This window comes from Pseudophryne corroboree, chromosome 6 (genome assembly GCF_028390025.1).
Source record: "Pseudophryne corroboree isolate aPseCor3 chromosome 6, aPseCor3.hap2, whole genome shotgun sequence".
NCBI lineage: Eukaryota > Metazoa > Chordata > Amphibia > Anura > Myobatrachidae > Pseudophryne > Pseudophryne corroboree.
This window is the reverse complement of record NC_086449.1, coordinates 72302698-72322529: the sequence shown is the minus strand read 5'-3', so window position 1 is coordinate 72322529 and position 19832 is coordinate 72302698. Positions and strand designations below refer to the sequence as shown.

The following is a 19832-nucleotide window of genomic DNA, read 5'->3' as shown; positions in this document are numbered from 1 at the left end:
AGACCCTACCGCCGCGTTTTCGCCGTCCAGGGTATCGCCATCTCTGGATGGTGATACCCTATAGAAGCCTGTGGGCTTCTTATAGCCGACTGCCGCAACCCGCCGACACCACCGCAGACGCCTCCCCCCCTCCCGCCCCGGTTTACCTTCCTCCAGGCTGCCCTGGACCCGGAAGGTAATCTCCTCCTCCCCCTAGCAACGCAGCCGGAGGTCCTTCCGGCTGTAGGGGGAGGCGCCGTGGGCAGCCTGCTGCTGCTTCCCGGCGTCCAGGCAGTGTTGGGACCCCTGGGAGGAGACGGAGACCGCGGCAGGCCACCTCACAGGTATCGTGGGGGGCCTCCGTCACCGCATTGCGATATTGATCGCATATGTTAGTATATATGCAATCAACATCGCTGTGGTAAGCGGCGGCGATGTATCTCAATACATCCCGCCCTATATATCTTTTTTTGGACAAGGACCTTAACCGTGACTCTCTGAAACATTTGATCCACATACTGTATGTGTTTAGGCTAATAATAAGTGCAAGTGAATCAATACACGAAGGTGGCACAAGTTTATAGAGGTTGTGCCTAACAATCCAATTCAGGATTATTAATGCAGGACCATTATTCCCGTTACCACTGCCGCTCTTCTCTATACTGATACTTATCAGTTTGTTTTAATTTCCTCAGGGGACTTAATAAGTATTGAATAAAAGTAAATTTTTATATTTCTATAATAAATCACATCGACATACGTCTTTCCTTTAAGAGTGCACCAACAAAAAAGTCTTCTTTCTCCTTCTTGTCTTGTATTTCACACTGACAAAGGGAACAGAGAGGAAGCGACTGGGATGACGAAGTAGAATTTTGGAACTTACGGGTTAGTGGTGGACAGAATAAACATGGAACTGTATGGGGGCATCGGCTTAGGTCCTTTCCCTCCATCTTCATCGTCTTCTTCCTCCTCTTTTTTCTCATCCTCCTTCTGAGGTAGGGGGGAGACCGCAACCGTCTTATTAACTACAGTGAGAGATAGAATAACACAGTAATACACTTGTGAAGCAAGGAGTGTATAACGAAGGACCCTAAATCAAAGAGACAGGGAGGAACAAAGAGAGAATGCTCATTATAGACAGGTTTACTGTACCAGTTTATCATTGTCATCAAATAAAGACTTTGCTTTCCTGGGCAAATGCACCATTGAGAAGTTATTCATCAAAGGTTCATTAGGAGCCTCTTCTTGGTGATATTGTGGTCCAGGCACATATTTTTGTTCATTATATTTCAACACTTAAGGCCCAGAAAACGTGAAGATGTGCTTCAATTGTGCCCTACTCCCGTTTCACTAACCCGCCCTCCCACCCTGTGCTTTGCCGAGCCCTATTTGATGAATGGTGGCACCACAAAGACAGGATAAATGTTAGAGTGGCACCTTGCATCCTCTGCTTCTTTATTTGTGACCTGATTTGGGTAACAATGGAGTGTATGATGCAATTCATTTCTTCTGACCTTCATTGCGTTATGAACATAATCACTCATTGTGAGATTTCTGCCGCCCTGTGCTATTCAGTAACCCGCTCCTTCGTCTCATGGGTGCTCACTTGTATCACAGGCTAGGCTGATGCCTGTATAGCCCTCATAATTCTGCACGTGCATTTAGGTTGGATTGCCATGGTTATAACAGGCAGGTCGTGGTGCCATTTGGGATGAGCTCAGAAATGGAGAAGCTGAGAACATTTTATAAGCAACAGCAACTATATTACGGCACTGAATAAAAGTAGGTTAATGCCCCAATGCGCCTGGCAAAGGACTGTAACCGGCAGGCGCCTTGTAATCTGTGCAGAACTTTTACTGTGATTACAAAGTGCACGTCTTGCAAAGGTGTAAAATTTGTCACAAAGCGCTGCCTACCGCAGCAATTCATACTGCCCACTAATCCTAATGTCGCTCAGTGAATTTTAATTGACAGTACTGGCTTCATTGTGTGTTTCGTTGGAGTGCGATTACCGCAACCTCTGCTAAAGGTGATAAGCATATCTGCTGAATTATGGAACACTGAGATATTGTAAGACATGTCCATGCCAACCTAAGGCCCCTGCTGCACTCTACTGAGCAACTGAAGGGGCTGGACCCTGCCTAGGGTTGGCCATCGCCCATCAATGGTTTCAAACTATCGATGGTTAACAACCAATGATAGCTGGTTTTCCTAATGATGGCATAGATTCAATGGTTCTCCGCCATTGATGGCACAGAGCCGCACAATGCCTTTTTTTTTCTCCCAGGCACCAGGACATAGAGCCTAGCACCACCCCTGGTGCCACCTGTGAAGCCCAACTCTTGCCTCTGATTGGCCCCCTGCCCTGTGAGTAATAGAGCAGGGATAGCCATCAGCAGGTAAAACCATCAATGTTTACCATTGATGGTTTCATACCATCAAGGTTAACCACCAATGGTACCTTCGAAAGAGGCCATCCCTAACTATGCCTACTGAAGCCACCGTTTGGGTTGCCAGGTCTGGTACCTCACTGCAGCCCATGTGCTGACCATTACACATTCACAGAAGAGCAATGCAGGGGCCACAAGAAAGGCTGGACCGGCATAACCGGTCCACTGCAACAGTTCCAATGCTGCAACAAACTTATTTATACACAATCTCTAAAGAAGCGAAGATGGTGAGCAAACGGGATAATGCTCTCACAATACAGAAAAGGAAGTATCTTTAGCCCTGTTTCATCAACCATTCTATCCTCATAAATGAGCCACTGTGTGCTTAGAATTCAGTTATCAGGGAAGCTGCTTTGCATCATACCCTCGACTAGACCTGTCTATCTTAGCTTGCTTGCACATGTAGCAGTTGGGTAGGTTACCTCCAGCAGAAACCCCCAGAGTAGGAGAAGAGGGAGTAGGTCAATGCCTCTCCCAACGATCTCAATAGACAAGCTTCTATTGAGTCCTGCAAGAGAGGCATGAATGGGCTCCAGGTAACGACACCTTTATAGACAGGACAGTTCCATAAGTGGACTTTCCTTTAAATCATTTTATACATGAGATATAAGAGACAGAAATAAAAGTATTATAGAAAGAAATGAAGGGAAAGCAAGATATGGCCTGATTCATAGTTGGACACAATTTTGATATTTACGCAGTTGAGTGGTTGTTGGCGGTCTGTGCATGCGTATAAGTGGCACTGTGCCGCAATGCTCTTGTGACGGCAGTCACAGAGAGGATTTACTTGCAAAGTGACAGTCAGGGGGCATTTGGCGGAGGTAACAGGAAACTTCAATGACCTACTAATCTGCGACGTATGCTGCATCGTTGTACGCAGCCGCTGGGATCGGCACAGTTACCTGTGGGCGTCTCAATACAAATCCAGGCGGCAGCAAACATTAGCATATTTTCGCACAGCTGCTGCGTACAAATGCGCATTTGCAAATACACTTCCATACATCTCTAAACCAGGCCCTCAGTTAGCAAAAGGGCATTTTACATCTCTAAAGCTTTAGAACGCTGGACACTTTCCAGGAGAAACATTACCCTGTCCGACAGCATTCTCTACCGGTGGAGGGAAGGGCAGTGGGATGTCCACTGTGGTCTGCTCTGCAGCTTTAGTCCCTTTGGCTGTGTCAGTGGGGTTACTGTGTGTCTGGCCGGAATCTGGTGCAGAGGGAGGAGGGCCGGAGTTAGTGGGGAGAGGAGTCCGTTTAGGGGCGGAATTCACAGCAGGAACACTGTTGGTGTTTGCGCAGTTGGTGTGATTGTTCAGTTTTGCAGGGCTGTGGTTGATGCCTCCCGCAACTGGGGGCTCGGTAGTGACCAGCTTGTTGTTCCGGATGTTGTCCATATTTTCCGGTTGTTGGTTTTGATTCTCCTGGCGAGAACGATCCTGTATGGGACGTGTGGTGGACAGATTTGGGCCAGAGTTGGGGACTGGAGTGGTTGGATCCCTGCAATAGTGAAAAATAACAAAATTAGAGGGTATTAAAGCCGCACTATAATCCATAAGCAATCTGTAATCAGATCCTTATTTGCCATCAGTTATCAATGTCTGAGACTTGCAATTCGTTTCTATGGGCGAACTTACAATTTTTTTTCTCTGTCAATGTGATTTACTCAGTCCTACACAGATATACGGGTGTGAAAAATGCATCTAGAGAGATAGAGTAATGCCCTACACATGCTGTTTTTGGGGGTCATTCTGACCCGATCGCACGCTGCAGTTTATCGCAGCGGTGCGATCGGGTCAGAACTGCGCCTGCGCCTCTGCCTGAATGACGGGGGGGGGGGGGGGGGGCGGCGGAACGGCTGCGTTTGGCCACTGTTTCATGGGTGCGGTCCGGCCAATGCAGGTGACGTCACACGCTGCCGTTGCGGGCCGGGGAGTGATGAGTAGCCCCCGGCCAGCACACTAAAGTTGCGCTGGTCGGGAGCTACTCTTGAAGTGAAAAGGCATTGCCGCATTGCGATAGCCCTGTGCTGGGCATTCCCCCGCATGTCAGTGTGAATGATCGGAATGGCCCCCTTAGTCTTGTATGGAATTCTTGTAAGTCTATATTCTTCCGCAGAAAGTCTCTACCCCCCCCTCCCCCATGAGGGAAACGGAGGAGCCCCAGGAAAACTGACTGCATGGAGCAGCTTGTGGGTCACCGGCTAGGGGGAGGGGCACATAATAAAACTATTTTTACTGTATGTTAGTGATACTTTAAATTCCGGTGCATTATATGAACCCGTGCTTGGCTGAGGATGCCAATTCTACCTTTCTACTGAATATTAAAAGTATTTTTTCCTAGATGTCCTAGAAGAAAAATATATTCTCTATAATCAGTTTGTTGCTTTCTCCTCCATGCATAGAAAGGTCTTAGGTTAGAATTTGTTGTAAGGAGTTTGAGTAGACTTGGGTCTGTTTGACATTTGACCTCTCAATTCACTCCCCATCCCATAATCTGCCATCTCACTCACTTTCGCCTCCGATGTCTCCTCTCTCTGTCATCTTTCTTCACGTCATTCTCATAGGTGGACTGTGCAGTGTGACGGTGCCTTCTTCTCCTCTCTCCATCAGGCCCTTCGCTTTCTCCTCCCCCACCAACCTCCCTTGTTCTTCCACCATCCCTCACATGTCGAGGTCTCCTTTCTCCTCCACTACCTCCTCCTCTTCCACCACTTCCCCCCATATATTCTGGTTCTTCCCCTGTTCTGCGGTGCACTCTATGTCTTCGGTGATCTCCATCCCCACGTGGCAGCGGGGATCCACTTCTGCTCTCCTTGCTTCCTCCACCCCTGTGTCTCCTTGGTGGTTCCTGTGGCGTGCGTACCCCTCCATCCATTTCCCCTGTCCTGTCCTGAAGTCCCAATTCCTGCCCATCACGGCTAATGTCCTGCTCTTTACTCCGTGGCCGGCGGCCGGATTCCTGCCCTATTTCATATGCTCGGCTTGCACGCTCCTGAAACCGCGCTTGCTTGCGCAGATAGTCTTCTGCCCGCTGGTGAGACAAGCGTTCTATAGGGGTCTTGCTTTCTCCTGGACGACTTTTGTTGGTGTTGTTGTTGCGATTTTCTTGAGGGTCCACAACCAGCGGTCGGTCCAAGTGCGTCTTCACGTCTGCTCGCATGAAGGCCACCTTCCAACGCTCTTCTGGGTCAAGTTCACTGTACAGGGCCTCCCTGCTGTTCATTATATTCTGCCGACGCATCTCATTCGTACGCTGCTCCCAAACAGACATAGCACCCTTCTGGTTTTTCTGTTGCTCTTTCCTGTAGGGTGTGGTGAAAAAAACAACACATTTAGATAAGCAGGCAGGTAGATAGCTAGATGTGAGAAAGAGGTGAATTATGGTGAAACTGAGAGGGGCAGTCTTCAGCGAAGTAGACTGTAGCCACTTGAAAGGACAAAACTGCCATAGCCTCCTCTTCTCTCTGTATGTTATGTTTAAGGTTTCCTATTTCGAATAATTTATTACCTGTATGACCTAGTACATTATTACCTTTACTAACCTACTACTCTGTTACCCGTACTTACCTACTACTCTATTACTCGTATTAACCCTAACCCCCCCCTAGGGTTAGGCACTAAGGGGGGTTAGGGTTAGGCACTAGGGGGAATTAAGGTTGGGCACTAGGGGGGTTAGCCATAGCCATCACCCCCGGAAGATTAGGGTTAGGGCAGGGGACTTGGGAGGGGTACAATACTTACCCTGTCCAGTTTCGGCAAAATCAGTGTTGGGTGCGGTTGTCGGTTATGTAACCGCCAGCATCCCGACTACCAGGATCAAGTATCGAACCTGCACTAACCTACTACACTATTACCTGTAATAACTGTCACGCCGCCGCCCCGTCCGCCTTACTTACCTCTCCGGGCGCGCTGGTCCTCTCTGCGGCCGTCCTCGCTGGCGGCTCCCGGCTCCCGTCGCTTGGCCCGGCGTCTGGGTGGGTGATGTCATCAGGCACTTCCCACCAACCAGATGGTGGTGGGAAGTATAAATTCAGGCGCCAGGCACTGCATCAGGGCCTGAGTATCATCAGTTCCCCAGGAGTGGTGATCGCCAGTCCTCCGTGCCTCCAGCACCTCCGTGCCTCCAAGCACCTCCGTGCCTCCAGCACCTCCGTGCCTCCGAGCATCTCCGTGCCTCCAAGCACCTCCTTGCCTCCAGCACCTCCGTGCCTCCGAGCATCTCCGTGCCTCCGAGCACCTCCGTGCCTCCGAGCACCTCCGTGCCTCAAGCACCTCCGTGCCTCCAAGCACCTCCGTGCCTCCAGCACCTCCGTGCCTCCGAGCATCTCCGTGCCTCCGAGCACCTCCGTGCCTCCGAGCACCTCCATGCCTCCGAGCATCTCCGTGCCTCCAAGCACCTCCGTGCCTCAAACACCTCCGTGCCTCCAAGCACATCCGTGCCTCAAGCACCTCCGTGCCTCCAAGCACCTCCGTGCCTCCAAGCACCTCCGTGTCTCCAGCACCTCAGTGCCACCAAGCACTTCTGTATCTCCTTGCACAGTCAGTGCCTTCCGCGTCCTGTACCTCTAATTTACCGTGCGTCCAGCAAACACAGGCTTCCGCACCGTGCATTCCAGTCACGGTTACTACTCTCAATCTTCCTGTTCTCTAGCCACGTTCATTATCATCTGTCTGCAGAGGATTCATCAGCCCTTTCAAGTTTTTGTTTTTCAGGAGATCTTCAATATCCAACACGTGCTTCCTGCCTGCTGTCCGAATCCTGTATGAGGAAAACCTACATTCGGCCATCCCTGTTGCGGCCCAGTTGCGGTTCCTCTTTCCGATCTTCGGAAGATACCCCGAGTCCACAACAATCCCAAACCAGGTCAGTGATAGTATACTCAGGCCTCATGGACCCGGGGGATCGGAACACGGACTCAAGTGCTATCCAGAATCTGGCTTCCCGAGTACAAAGTCAGGAAGCGGCACAAGGTCAGGTGATGCAGTACCTCCAGGAGTTGTCCGGGCGTCTTAATCAGATTCAAGCGTCCCTAGCCTCGGTAATTCCAGCACCAGTTCCAGTAGCCGCACCAGTTGCCGCTTCCAGCAATGTTCAGCCATCGGCCGGTGCCACTCCGCGCCCTCAGCTGCCTACTCCGTCCCGTTATAATGGGAATCCTAAAAATTGTCGTGGTTTTTTAAACCAATGCGAGGTACATTTCGAGCTACTTGCACATAACTTTCCTACAGACCGGTCCAAGGTGGCATATATTATTTCTCTGCTGGAAGGATCTGCCTTGGATTGGGTGTCTCCATTATGGGAACGTTCTGATTCACTGGTTTCCAATTACTCCGAATTCATCACGTCTTTTCGAAGAATTTTTGACGAGCCCGGCAGGATGACCTCGGCCTCTTCTGACTTGCTCCGCATCCGTCAAGGCTCCTGATCCGTGGGTCAGTATGTGGTTAATTTTCAAACCATTGCCTCTGAACTTCGCTGGAATAATGAGGCTCTGAGAGCTGCTTTCTGGAACGGTCTCTCTGATCGCCTGAAGGATGAGTTGGTCACTCGGGAGCTTCCAGATTCTTTAGAGGAATTGATCTCTCTCTGCGTCAAGGTAGATCTCCGGATGCAGGAACGTGGAGGTGAACGTAGTCGATCCGATCGTTCTAGGTTCCGGCTTCCCCTGCAAGGCAAGCGGTGGTCCCAAGTCCGGACGAACACGATTGTCTCCGGAAGAGCGACAGCGTCGTCATGAGGGTAAACTCTGTCTGTACTGCGGAGCTGCGGGTCACTTCATCAAGTCCTGCAAATCCCGTCCGGGAAACGGGCAGGCCTAGCTTGTTCCGGAGGAGTCAAGTTGGGGGTTACGACCAAATCTTCTCCGACTTCGGACTGTTTGCTCCCTGTATCGTTAACCACCAAGGTTACTTCCAAGTCTTTTGAAGCCTGTTGGACTCCGGGGCTGCGGGGAATTTCGTTTCTTCTCTCTGTGTCCAAAGCCTGAATTTGGAAGTACGGCCCATCGAACGGCCTATTTCCTTGACAGCTATCAATGGTATCATAACAGAGCGCACGGTTCCAGTTAAATTACAGGTCGGGCTCTACATCAAGAATATTTGGAGTTCCTGGTGATTCCGGAAATGCATCACGATCTGGTTCTCGGAATGCCTTGGCTCAAAATTCACAATCCCCATATCGATTGGAAGACCGCACAGATTCGGTCTTGGAGTTCTTTTTGTCACGCTAACTGTCTCACCCCTGTCTGTCCGCTTCGTGTTTCTACTAAGGCGGAGGAAGAACTTATCCCGGAGGCGTATCAAGAGTTCAAGGATGTGTTCTCGGAACAGGCGGCTGTCCAGTTACCACCCCATAGGTCTTGGGACTGCCCCATTGACCTCATCCCAGGGAAAATGCTGCCCCGGGAGCGCATTTATCCTCTGTCCCTTCCAGAGACACAAGCTATGTCAGACTATATCAAGTCCAATCTTCACAAGGGATTCATTCGCCCCTCTATCTCCCCGGCTGGAGCGGGCTTCTTCTTCGTGAAAAAGAAGGACGGGGGGTAAAGACCATGTATCGACTACCGCGGCCTAAATGATATTACCATCAAAAATAAATACCCCTTGCCCCTAATCACAGAGCTATTTGATAGAGTTCGTGGTGCCCACGTTTTTTCCAAGCTCGATTTGAGGGGGGCATATAACCTTATACGCATCAGAGAGGGAGATGAATGGAAGACTGCCTTCAATACCCGGGATGGGCATTATGAGTATCTGGTGATGCCGTTCAGTCTTAGCAATGCTCCTGCTGTCTTCCAGGGATTCGTCAACGAAATCTTCCGAGACATGTTATACCTAAGTGTCGTGGTATATCTGGATGACATACTGATTTTTTCCAAAGACCTTGCTGAACAGAGGATACAGGTCAAAGAGGTACTCCGCTGTTTACGTGAGAATCATCTCTATGCCAAGATATCCAAGTGTACCTTCGAAGTAACATCAATACCGTTCCTCGGTTATATCATCTCGGGGATGGAGCTTCGCATGGACCCGGAGAAACTATCCGCCATTCGGGACTGGGCACAGCCACTCTCCTTGAAAGCAATACAAAGATTCCTGGGTTTTGCGAACTATTATAGAAAGTTCATTAGAAGTTTCTCCACTATTGTTGCGCCCATTACCGCCTTGACGAGAAAGGGTTCCAACCCGGGTTTGTGGCCTCCCGAAGCCATAGAGGATTTTTCCCACTTGAAATCGGCTTTTATGTCCGCTCCAGTACTCCAACAACCAAATTTCGAGGAACCTTTCTTCCTAGAAGTTGACGCATCCTCGGTCGGAGTTGGGGCCGTTCTCTCTCAGTACTCCTCAGATAAGAAATTACATCCGTGTGGCTTCCACTCTCGTAAATTCTCTCCGGCTGAACGAAATTACACTATTGGAGACCAGGAACTCTTGGCAATTAAATCTGCCTTGGAAGAGTGGAGATATCTCTTAGAAGGGGCCAAACATGTAATTACCATTTACACCGACAACAAAAATTTGTTGTATATCAAAACCGCACAGTGCTTGAATCCTCGCCAAGCTAGATGGGCACTCTTCTTCACTCGATTTTCTTTTGTTATCAAGTACCGAGCTGGGACTTTCAATACTAAAGCGGATGCACTGTCCCGTTCACTCCCACAGATGAAGAGGATTCTTTTGAGCGGAGTTTAATTCTGAATCCAATTTCTGTCTCCGCTGCCTCAACTACTCCAGGTCCTCCCCCTGGAAGAATGTCCGTACCAGCTAAATTCCGGTCGAGGATACTACAGTGGGCCCATATCTCCAAGTTTTCCGGTCATCCCGGTGCCCAGAAGATGTACAAGTTTCTGCAAAGATCTTACTGGTGGGACTCCATGAGGAAGGATGTACAGGATTACGTTAATTCTTGTCCACAGTGTACACAGCATAAATCTCCTCGCCTACCTCCTGCTGGGTTACTTCGTCCTCTGTCCATTCCTATGAAACCCTGGACTCACATATCCATGGACTTTGTCACCGACTTGCCCTGTTCCAAAGGTTTCAACACTGTCTGGGTGATCGTCGACCGTTTTTTGAAGATGGCGCACTTCGTTCCATTGACTGGTCTGCCGACAGCTCCTAAATTAGCTCTAATATGTGTCCGAGAACATTTTCGGTTCCATGGGTTGCCTCAAGAAATAGTCTCTGATCGAGGGGTACAGTTCACCGCAAGGTTTTGGAAAGCTCTCTGCTCGGCCTTACAAATTAAACTTAAGTTTTCATCCGCTTATCACCCCCAAACTAATGGGCAAACGGAACGAGTCAATCAAGACTTGGAGACTTTCCTCCGCCTGTATCTCTCCCCTTCACAGGACAACTGGGTAGAGTTATTGCCTTGGGCAGAGTTTGCACATAACCATTCATTTCATTCCTCCATTGGCGAATCTCCGTTCTTCATCAACTATGGCTTCCACCCACAAGTTCCGGAATTACCAATTCTTCCAACAGGAGAGGTTCCAGCTGTGACTTCCACTCTACTACACTTCAGACAAATTTGGAGTAAGGTTCATGCTAGTCTTAAAAACGTTTCTGTCCGATACAAGTTCTTCGCTGACAAGAAACGGCGAGCCGCTCCTCAATACAAGGTTGGTGACAGGGTATGGCTCTCCACACGTAACCTCCGGCTAAAGGTACCCACCATGAAGTTCGCCCCAAGGTTCATCGGTCCATACCCTGTGCTACAAATCCTGAATCCTGTGGTCTGCAAGTTGGGATTACCTTCTCATCTACGCATACCGAATGCCTTTCATGTTTCTCTCCTTCGTCCTCTCATCCTTAATCGTTTTCATTCTAAGCCCTCAAGCCCCACTTCGGTAGAAACTGAAACTGGGACAGACTTCGAGATCAAAACTATTCTGGACTCTCGTTATCTTCATAAGAACCTGCAATATCTGGTAGAATGGAAAGGTTATGGTCCTGAGGAGAGAAGTTGGATAGGAGCTTCTGAGGTCTCAGCTCCTCGACTAATCCGGATCTTCCATGCCAAGCGCCCTACGAAACCTGGGAAGTGTCCAGGGGCCACCCCTAGAGGAGGGGGTACTGTCACGCCGTTACCCCGTCTGCCTTACTTACCTCTCCGGGCGCGCTGGTCCTCTCTGCGGCCGTCCTCGCTGGCGGCTCCCGTCGCTCGGCCCGGCGTCTGGGCAGGTGACGTCATCAGGCACTTCCCACCAACCAGATGGTGGTGGGAAGTATAAATTCAGGCGCCAGGCACTGCATCAGGGCCTGAGTATCATCAGCTCCCCAGGAGTGGTGATCGCCAGTCCTCCGTGCCTCCAGCACCTCCGTGCCTCCAAGCACCTCCGTGCCTCCAGCACCTCCGTGCCTCCGAGCATCTCTGAGCATCTCCGTGCCTCCAAGCACCTCCGTGCCTCCAGCACCTCCGTGCCTCCGAGCATCTCCGTGCCTCCAAGCACCTCCGTGCCTCAAGCACCTCCGTGCCTCCGAGCATCTCCGTGCCTCCAAGCACCTCCGTGCCTCCAAGCACCTCCGTGCCTCCAAGCACCTCCGTGTCTCCAGCACCTCAGTGCCACCAAGCACTTCTGTATCTCCTTGCACAGTCAGTGCCTTCCGCGTCCTGTACCTCTAATTTACCGTGCGTCCAGCAAACACAGGCTTCCGCACCGTGCATTCCAGTCACGGTTACTACTCTCAATCTTCCTGTTCTCCAGCCACGTTCATTATCATCTGTCTGCAGAGGATTCATCAGCCCTTTCAAGTTTTTGTTTTTCAGGAGATCTTCAATATCCAACACGTGCTTCCTGCCTGCTGTCCGAATCCTGTATGAGGAAAACCTACATTCGGCCATCCCTGTTGCGGCCCAGTTGCGGTTCCTCTTTCCGATCTTCGGAAGATACCCCGAGTCCATAACAATCCCAAACCAGGTCAGTGATAATAACCTACTACACTATTACCTGTACTAACCTACTACACTATTACCTGTACTAACCTGCTACACTATTACCTGTACCAACCTACTACACTATTACCTGTACCAACCTACTACACTATTACCTGTACTAACCTGCTACTCTGTTACCTGTACTAACCCACTATTTTATTACCTGTACTAACCTACTACACTATTACCTGTAATAACCTACTACTGTATTACCTGTACTAACCTAATACTCTATTACCTGTACTAACCTACTACACTATTAACAGTACTAACCTGCTACACTATTACCTGTACTAACCCACTATTTTATTACCTGTACTAACCTACTACACTATTACCTGTACTAACCTACTACTCTATTACCTGTACTAACCTAATACTCTATTACCTGTACTAACCCACTATTTTGTTACCTGTACTAACCTACTACACTATTACCTGTACTAACCCACTATTTTATTACCTGTACTAACCTGCTACTCTGTTACCTGTACTAACCCACTATTTTATTACCTGTACTACCCTACTACACTAATTCCTGTACTAACCTACTACTCTATTACCTGTACTAACCTATTACTCTATTACCTGTACTAACCCACTATTTTATTACCTGTACTAACCTACTACACTATTACCTCTACTAACCCACTATTTTATTACCTGTACTAACCTGCTACTCTGTTACCTGTACTAACTTATTATTATTATTATTATTATTATTATTATTATCCTTTATTTATTTATATGGCGCCACAAGGGTTCCGCAGCGCCCAATTACAGAGTATATAAACAAATAATCAAACAGGAAAACAGCAACTTACAGTTGATGACAGTATAGGACAAGTACAAGGTAAATAAACATAGTTACATCAGCAGATGACACTGGAATAAGTATCAGGTGGCAGAAGACTGCTGGATTTGGTGCAGTTGAAGATTATTAAAGTAAGAGAGGATAAGCACATGAGGGAAGAGGGCCCTGCTCGTGAGAGCTTACATTCTAAAGGGGAGGGGTAGACAGACAGGGGTGACACAGATGGGGTACATAGAGAGCGTAGAACAGAGGGTTAGGATGAGATTTGGCTGGGTTTGGTGAAGAAGTGGGTCTTGAGAGCCCGTTTGAAGTTTTGTAGAGAGGTGGAGAGTCTGAGGGGGAGAGGTAGGGAATTCCAGAGAAGTGGTGCAGCACGTGAAAAATCTTGGAGGTAGGAGTGGGAGGAAGTAATCCGTAGGCAGGAGAGTCGGCGTGCATTAGCAGAGCGAAGAGGACGGGTGGGAGTGTAAAGGGAGATAAGGTCAGAGATGTAGATGGGAGAGGAGTGGGTGAGGGCTTTGTAAGCGAGTGTGAGAAGCCTGAAATGGATTCTGAAAGGGAAGGGGAGCCAGTGAAGGTCTAGTAAGAGAGGAGAGGTGGACGTAGTGCGTTTGGTGAGGAAGATGAGCCGGGCAGCAGCATTGAGGATAGATTGGAGTGGAGAGAGGTATCTGTCAGGAATGCCAATCAGGAGCAGATTACAGAAGTCCAGTCTGGAGATGACCAGTGAGTGGATAAGAGTCTTAGTAGCATCCTGGGTCAGAAAGGGTCTGATCCTGGAAATATTTTTTAGATGAGAAATGGCAGGTTTGTGAGAGGTGCTGAATGTGTGGTTTGAAGGAGAGGGAGGAGTCAAGGATTACTCCAAGACAGCGCACTTGGGGGCTAGAGGAGATAGTAGTGCCATCAATAGATAATGAGATTGTAGGAGGTAAGGTTACCACTATTTTATTACCTGTACTAACCTACTACACTAATTCCTGTATTAACCCACTACTCTATTACCTGTACTAACCTAATACTCTATTACCTGTACTAACCCACTATTGTATTACCTGTACTAACCTACTACACTATTACCTGTACTAACCTACTACTCTATTACCTGTACTAACCCACTATTTTATTACCTGTACTAACCTACTACACTATAACCTGTACTAACCTACTACTCTATTACCTGTACTAACCTAATACTCTATTACCTGTACTAACCTACTACTCTATTCCCTGTACTAACCTACTACACTATTACCTGTACTAACCTACTACTCTATTACCTGTATTAACCCACTATTTTATTACCTGTACTAACCTACTGTATTACCTGTACTAACCCACTATTTTATTAGCTGTACTAACCTACTACACTATTACCTGTACTAACCTACTACTCTATTACCAGTACTAACCCACTATTTTATTACTTGTACAAACCTACTACACTATTTTAATTCGGCTATCCGTTTTCTTTATTGTTGTGGACAATGTGACGGTATTTTGGAGTTAGGTGACAACTGGACTTCTTTTGACACAGTTCTGATAGTATCAGTGCCACATGATTAACCGCTGGAGGAGGGGGTTCTCTGGATAGCGTCCCTTATGGCGGGTAGAACCAATAAAACAAGTTTGTATCCTCACCAGTATGCGGAGTCCTCAGTGCTGAGTGGCAGGGCTGTATTGCCAGTTGGCAAGTTATTCACCTTTTTCTCTCTGTGCGTGATTCGTCCAAGTCCACTAAAGATCCGGATAGCGTGCGTGCAGCTCTCAATTGAAGATGGTGATCCTGAAGCATAAATACCTGACGCGTTTCGCTGCAGTGCCTGCAGCTTTTTCAAAGCTGCAGGCACTGCAGCGAAACGCGTCAGGTATTTATGCTTCAGGATCACCATCTTCAATTGAGAGCTGCACGCACGCTATCCGGATCTTTAGTGGACTTGGACGAATCACGCACAGAGAGAAAAAGGTGAATAACTTGCCAACTGGCAATACAGCCCTGCCACTCAGCACTGAGGACTCCGCATACTGGTGAGGATACAAACTTGTTTTATTGGTTCTACCCGCCATAAGGGACGCTATCCAGAGAACCCCCTCCTCCAGCGGTTAATCATGTGGCACTGATACTATCAGAACTGTGTCAAAAGAAGTCCAGTTGTCACCTAACTCCAAAATACCGTCATATTGTCCACAACAATAAAGAAACCGGATAGCCGAATTAAGGCAGCCCCATAGTGATCCTGCTTTTTGCACTTTTCAATTTTTATTCTTATATCATTTTTTATTGACACATTGCATGTGAAATTTTAATAAATTAACTCATTTTTTCACCTTCAGTTCATGCAGCTCCACGTGTGTTTATCTCCACCATGATGTATGAATGATTTATATTTAATCTCATATCCAAACTCATAGCGCTGCTACTTTGTTTGTGTTTTATTGTGTATAGTGTTTTCAGGACTGACTAGACCTGTTGTTTAGCAGCTGCTACAATTAGAACACCAGCCTACCTTGCGCCCGATTTTTTAACCTTGGTTAAAAAACGTTTTTGCTACTACACTATTACCTGTACTAACCTACTACTCTATTCCCTGTACTAACTTACTACGCTATTTCCTGTACTAACCTACTACTCCATTACTTGTACTAACCCATTATTTTATTACCTGTACTAACCTACTACACTATTACCTGTACTAACCTAATACACCATTACCTGTACTAACATACCACTCTATTCCCTGTACTAATCTACTACTCTATTACCTGTACTAACCTACTACACTATTACCTGTACTAACCTACTACTCTATTACCTGTACTAACTCATTACACTATTACCTCTACTAATCTACTACTCTATTACCTGTACTAACCATTACCTGTACTAACCTACTACACTATTACCTGTACTAACCTACTACACTATTACCTGTACTAACCTACTACTCTATTATCTATACTTACCTACTACACTATTACCTGTACTAACCTACTACTCTATTACCTGTACTAACCTACTACTCTATTACATGTACTAACCTACTACAATTTCTCTAACGTCCTAAGTGGATGCTGGGACTCCGTAAGGACCATGGGGAATAGCGGCTCCGCAGGAGACTGGGCACAAAAGTAAAAGCTTGAACTAGCTGGTGTGCACTGGCTCCTCCCCCTATGACCCTCCTCCAAGCCTCAGTTAGATTTTTGTGCCCGAACGAGAAGGGTGCATGCTAGGTTGCTCTCCTGAGCTGCTTAGAGTAAAAGTTTATTTTAGGTTTTTTATTTTCAGTGAGTCCTGCTGGCAACAGGCTCACTGCATCGTGGGACTAAGGGGAGAAGAAACGAACTCACCTGCGTGCAGAGTGGATTGGGTGTCTTAGGCTACTGGACATTAGCTCCAGAGGGACGATCACAGGTTCAGCCTGGATGGGTCCCGGAGCCGCGCCGCCGGCCCCCTTACAGAGCCAGAAGAACGAAGAGGTCCGGTGAAATCGGCGGCAGAAGACGTTCCTGTCTTCAACTAAGGTAGCGCACAGCACTGCAGCTGTGCGCCATTGCTCTCAGCACACTTCACACTCCGGTCACTGAGGGTGCAGGGCGCTGGGGGGGAGCGCCCTGAGACGCAATAAAAACAGAAATACCTTAGGATGGCAAAAGAAATACATCACATATAGCTCCTGGGCTATATGGATGTATTTAACCCCTGCCAGTTTTCCAGAAAAAAGCGGGAGATAAGGCCGTCGTGAAGGGGCGGAGCCTATCTCCTCAGCACACAAGCGCCATTTTCCCTCACAGTTTCCGCTGGAAGGACGGCTCCCTGACTCTCCCCTGCAGTCCCTACAGAATCAGGGTAAAAACGAGAGAGGGGGGGCACTATTGGCAGCTAAATTATAAACAGCAGCTATAAAAGGGAGTAACACTTATATAAGGTTATCCCTATATATATATATAGCGCTCTGGTGTGTGCTGGCAAACTCTCCCTCTGTCTCCCCAAAGGGCTAGTGGGGTCCTGTCCTCTATCAGAGCATTCCCTGTGTGTGTGCTGGGTGTCGGTACGATTGTGTCGACATGTATGAGGAGGAAAATGATGTGGAAGCAGAGCAATTGCCTGTATTAGTGATGTCACCCCCTAGGGAGTCGACACCTGACTGGATGGTTGTATTTAAAGAACTACGTGACAATGTCAGCACTTTACAAAAAACTGTTGACGACATGAGACAGCCGACAAATCAATTAGTGCCTGTCCAGGCGTCTCAGACACAGTCAGGGGCGATAAAACGCCCGTTACCTCAGTGGGTTGACACAGACCCAGACACGGATACTGAGTCCAGTGTCGACGGTGAGGAGACAAACGTAATGTCCAGTAGGGCCACACATTACATGATCACGGCAATGAAGGAGGCATTGAACATTTCTGACACTACAAGTACCACAAAGAAGGATATTATGTGGGGAGTGAAAAAACTACCAGTAGCTTTTCCTGAGTCAGATGAATTAAATGAGGTGTGTGATAAAGCGTGGGTTTCCCCCGATAAAAAAGTGCTAATTTCTAATAAATTATTGGCACTATACCCTTTCCCGCCAGAGGTTAGGGCGCGTTGGGAAACACCCCCTAGAGTAGATAAAGCGCTCACACGTTTATCTAAACAAGTAGCGTTACCGTCTCCTGATACGGCCGCCCTCAAAGAACCAGCGGATAGAAGGCTGAAAAATATCCTGAAGGGTATATACACACATACTGGTGTTATACTGCGACCAGCAATCGCATCAGCCTGGATGTGCAGTGCTGGAGTGGCGTGGTCGGATTCCCTGACTGAAAATATTGATACCCTGGATAGGGACAGTATATTACTAACTATAGAGCATTTGAAGGATGCATTACTATATATGCGTGATGCACAGAGGGATATTTGCACCCTGGCATCAAGAGTGAGTGCTATGTCCATTTCTGCCAGAAGAGCGTTATGGACGCGACAGTGGTCAGGGGATGCGGATTCCAAACGACATATGGAAGTATTGCCGTTTAAAGGGGAGGAGTTATTTGGGGCCGGTCTATCGGACCTGGTGGCCACGGCAACGGCCGGAAAGTCCACCTTTTTACCCCAGGTCACCTCTCAGCAGAAAAAGACACCGTCTTTTCAAACTCAGTCCTTTCGTTCCCATAAGTACAGGCGGGCAAAAGGCCACTCATTTCTGCCCCGGGGCAGAGGAAGAGGAAAAAGACTGCACCAGGCAGCCTCTTCCCAGGAGCAGAAGCCCTCCTCTGCTTCTGCCAAGTCTTCAGCATGACGCTGGGGCTTTACAAGCGGACTCGAACACGGTGGGGGCCCGTCTCAAAAATTTCAACGCGCAGTGGGCTCACTCGCAAGTGGACCCCTGGATTCTGCAGGTAGTATCACAGGGGTACAAACTGGAATTCGAGACGTCTCCCCCTCGCCGGTTCCTGAAGTCTGCTCTACCAAAGTCTCCCTCCGACAGGGAGGCAGTTTTGGAAGCCATTCACAAGCTGTATTCCCAGCAGGTGATAATCAAGGTACCTCTCCTACAACAGGGAAAGGGGTATTATTCCACACTGTTTGTGGTACCGAAGCCGGACGGCTCGGTGAGACCAATTTTAAATCTAAAATCCTTGAACACTTACATACAGAGGTTCAAATTCAAGATGGAGTCACTCAGAGCAGTGATAGCAAACCTGGAAGAAGGGGACTATATGGTGTCTCTGGACATCAAAGATGCTTATCTCCACGTCCCAATCTACCCTTCTCACCAAGGGTACCTCAGGTTTGTAGTACAAAACTGTCATTATCAGTTTCAGACGCTGCCGTTTGGATTGTCCACGGCACCTCAGGTCTTTACCAAGGTAATGGCCGAAATGATGATTCTTCTTCGAAGAAAAGGCGTTTTAATTATCCCTTACTTGGACGATCTCCTGATAAGGGCAAGGTCCAAGGAACGGTTAGAAGTCGGAGTAGCACTAGCTGGAGTCAGGAAATCTGACTCGCTGTTTATCCTGTATGCACCCAACAAGCTGGGTGCTCCTGCTTCTAAGCAGACTATTGCTCGTTGGATTTGTAGTACAATTCAGCTTGCACATTCTGTGGCAGGCCTGCCACAGCCAAAATCTGTAAAAGCCCATTCCACAAGGAAGGTGGGCTCATCTTGGGCGGCTGCCCGAGGGGTCTCGGCTTTACAACTTTGCCGAGCAGCTACTTGGTCAGGGGCAAACACGTTTGCTAAATTCTACAAATTTGATACCCTGGCTGAGGAGGACCTTGAGTTCTCTCATTCGGTGCTGCAGAGTCATCCGCACTCTCCCGCCCGTTTGGAAGCTTTGGTATAATCCCCATGGTCCTTACGGAGTCCCCAGCATCCACTAGGACGTTAGAGAAAATAAGAATTTACTTACCGATAATTCTATTTCTCATAGTCCGTAGTGGATGCTGGGCGCCCATCCCAAGTGCGGATTGTCTGCAATACTTGTATATAGTTATTGTTACAAAATTCGGGTTATTATTGTTGTGAGCCATCTTTTCAGAGGCTCCTTCGTTTATCATACTGTTAACTGGGTTCAGATCACAGGTTGTACGGTGTGATTGGTGTGGCTGGTATGAGTCTTACCCGGGATTCAATATCCTTCCTTATTATGTA

At 48.1% G+C, this 19832-nt stretch overlaps 1 protein-coding gene across 16 annotated transcripts in view; it reads right to left on the bottom strand.

Annotated features, from left to right (window-relative positions):
• Window positions 1–19832, bottom strand: part of CACNA1A (calcium voltage-gated channel subunit alpha1 A) — a 502477-nt gene that overhangs the window by 239049 nt on the left and 243596 nt on the right. For all 16 annotated transcript variants that reach the window (XR_010180475.1, XR_010180476.1, XM_063931156.1 and 13 more), the window contains 3 exons: window positions 4941–5732; window positions 3519–3928; window positions 863–1004 (listed from right to left, as the gene is read on the bottom strand). Coding sequence is in view for 14 of the 16 variants with exons in the window: in XM_063931156.1 (XP_063787226.1) it covers window positions 863–1004; window positions 3519–3928; window positions 4941–5732 (1344 nt within the window). In the remaining 2 variants the exon portion in view is untranslated. The remainder of the gene's footprint in view (window positions 1–862; window positions 1005–3518; window positions 3929–4940; window positions 5733–19832) is intronic.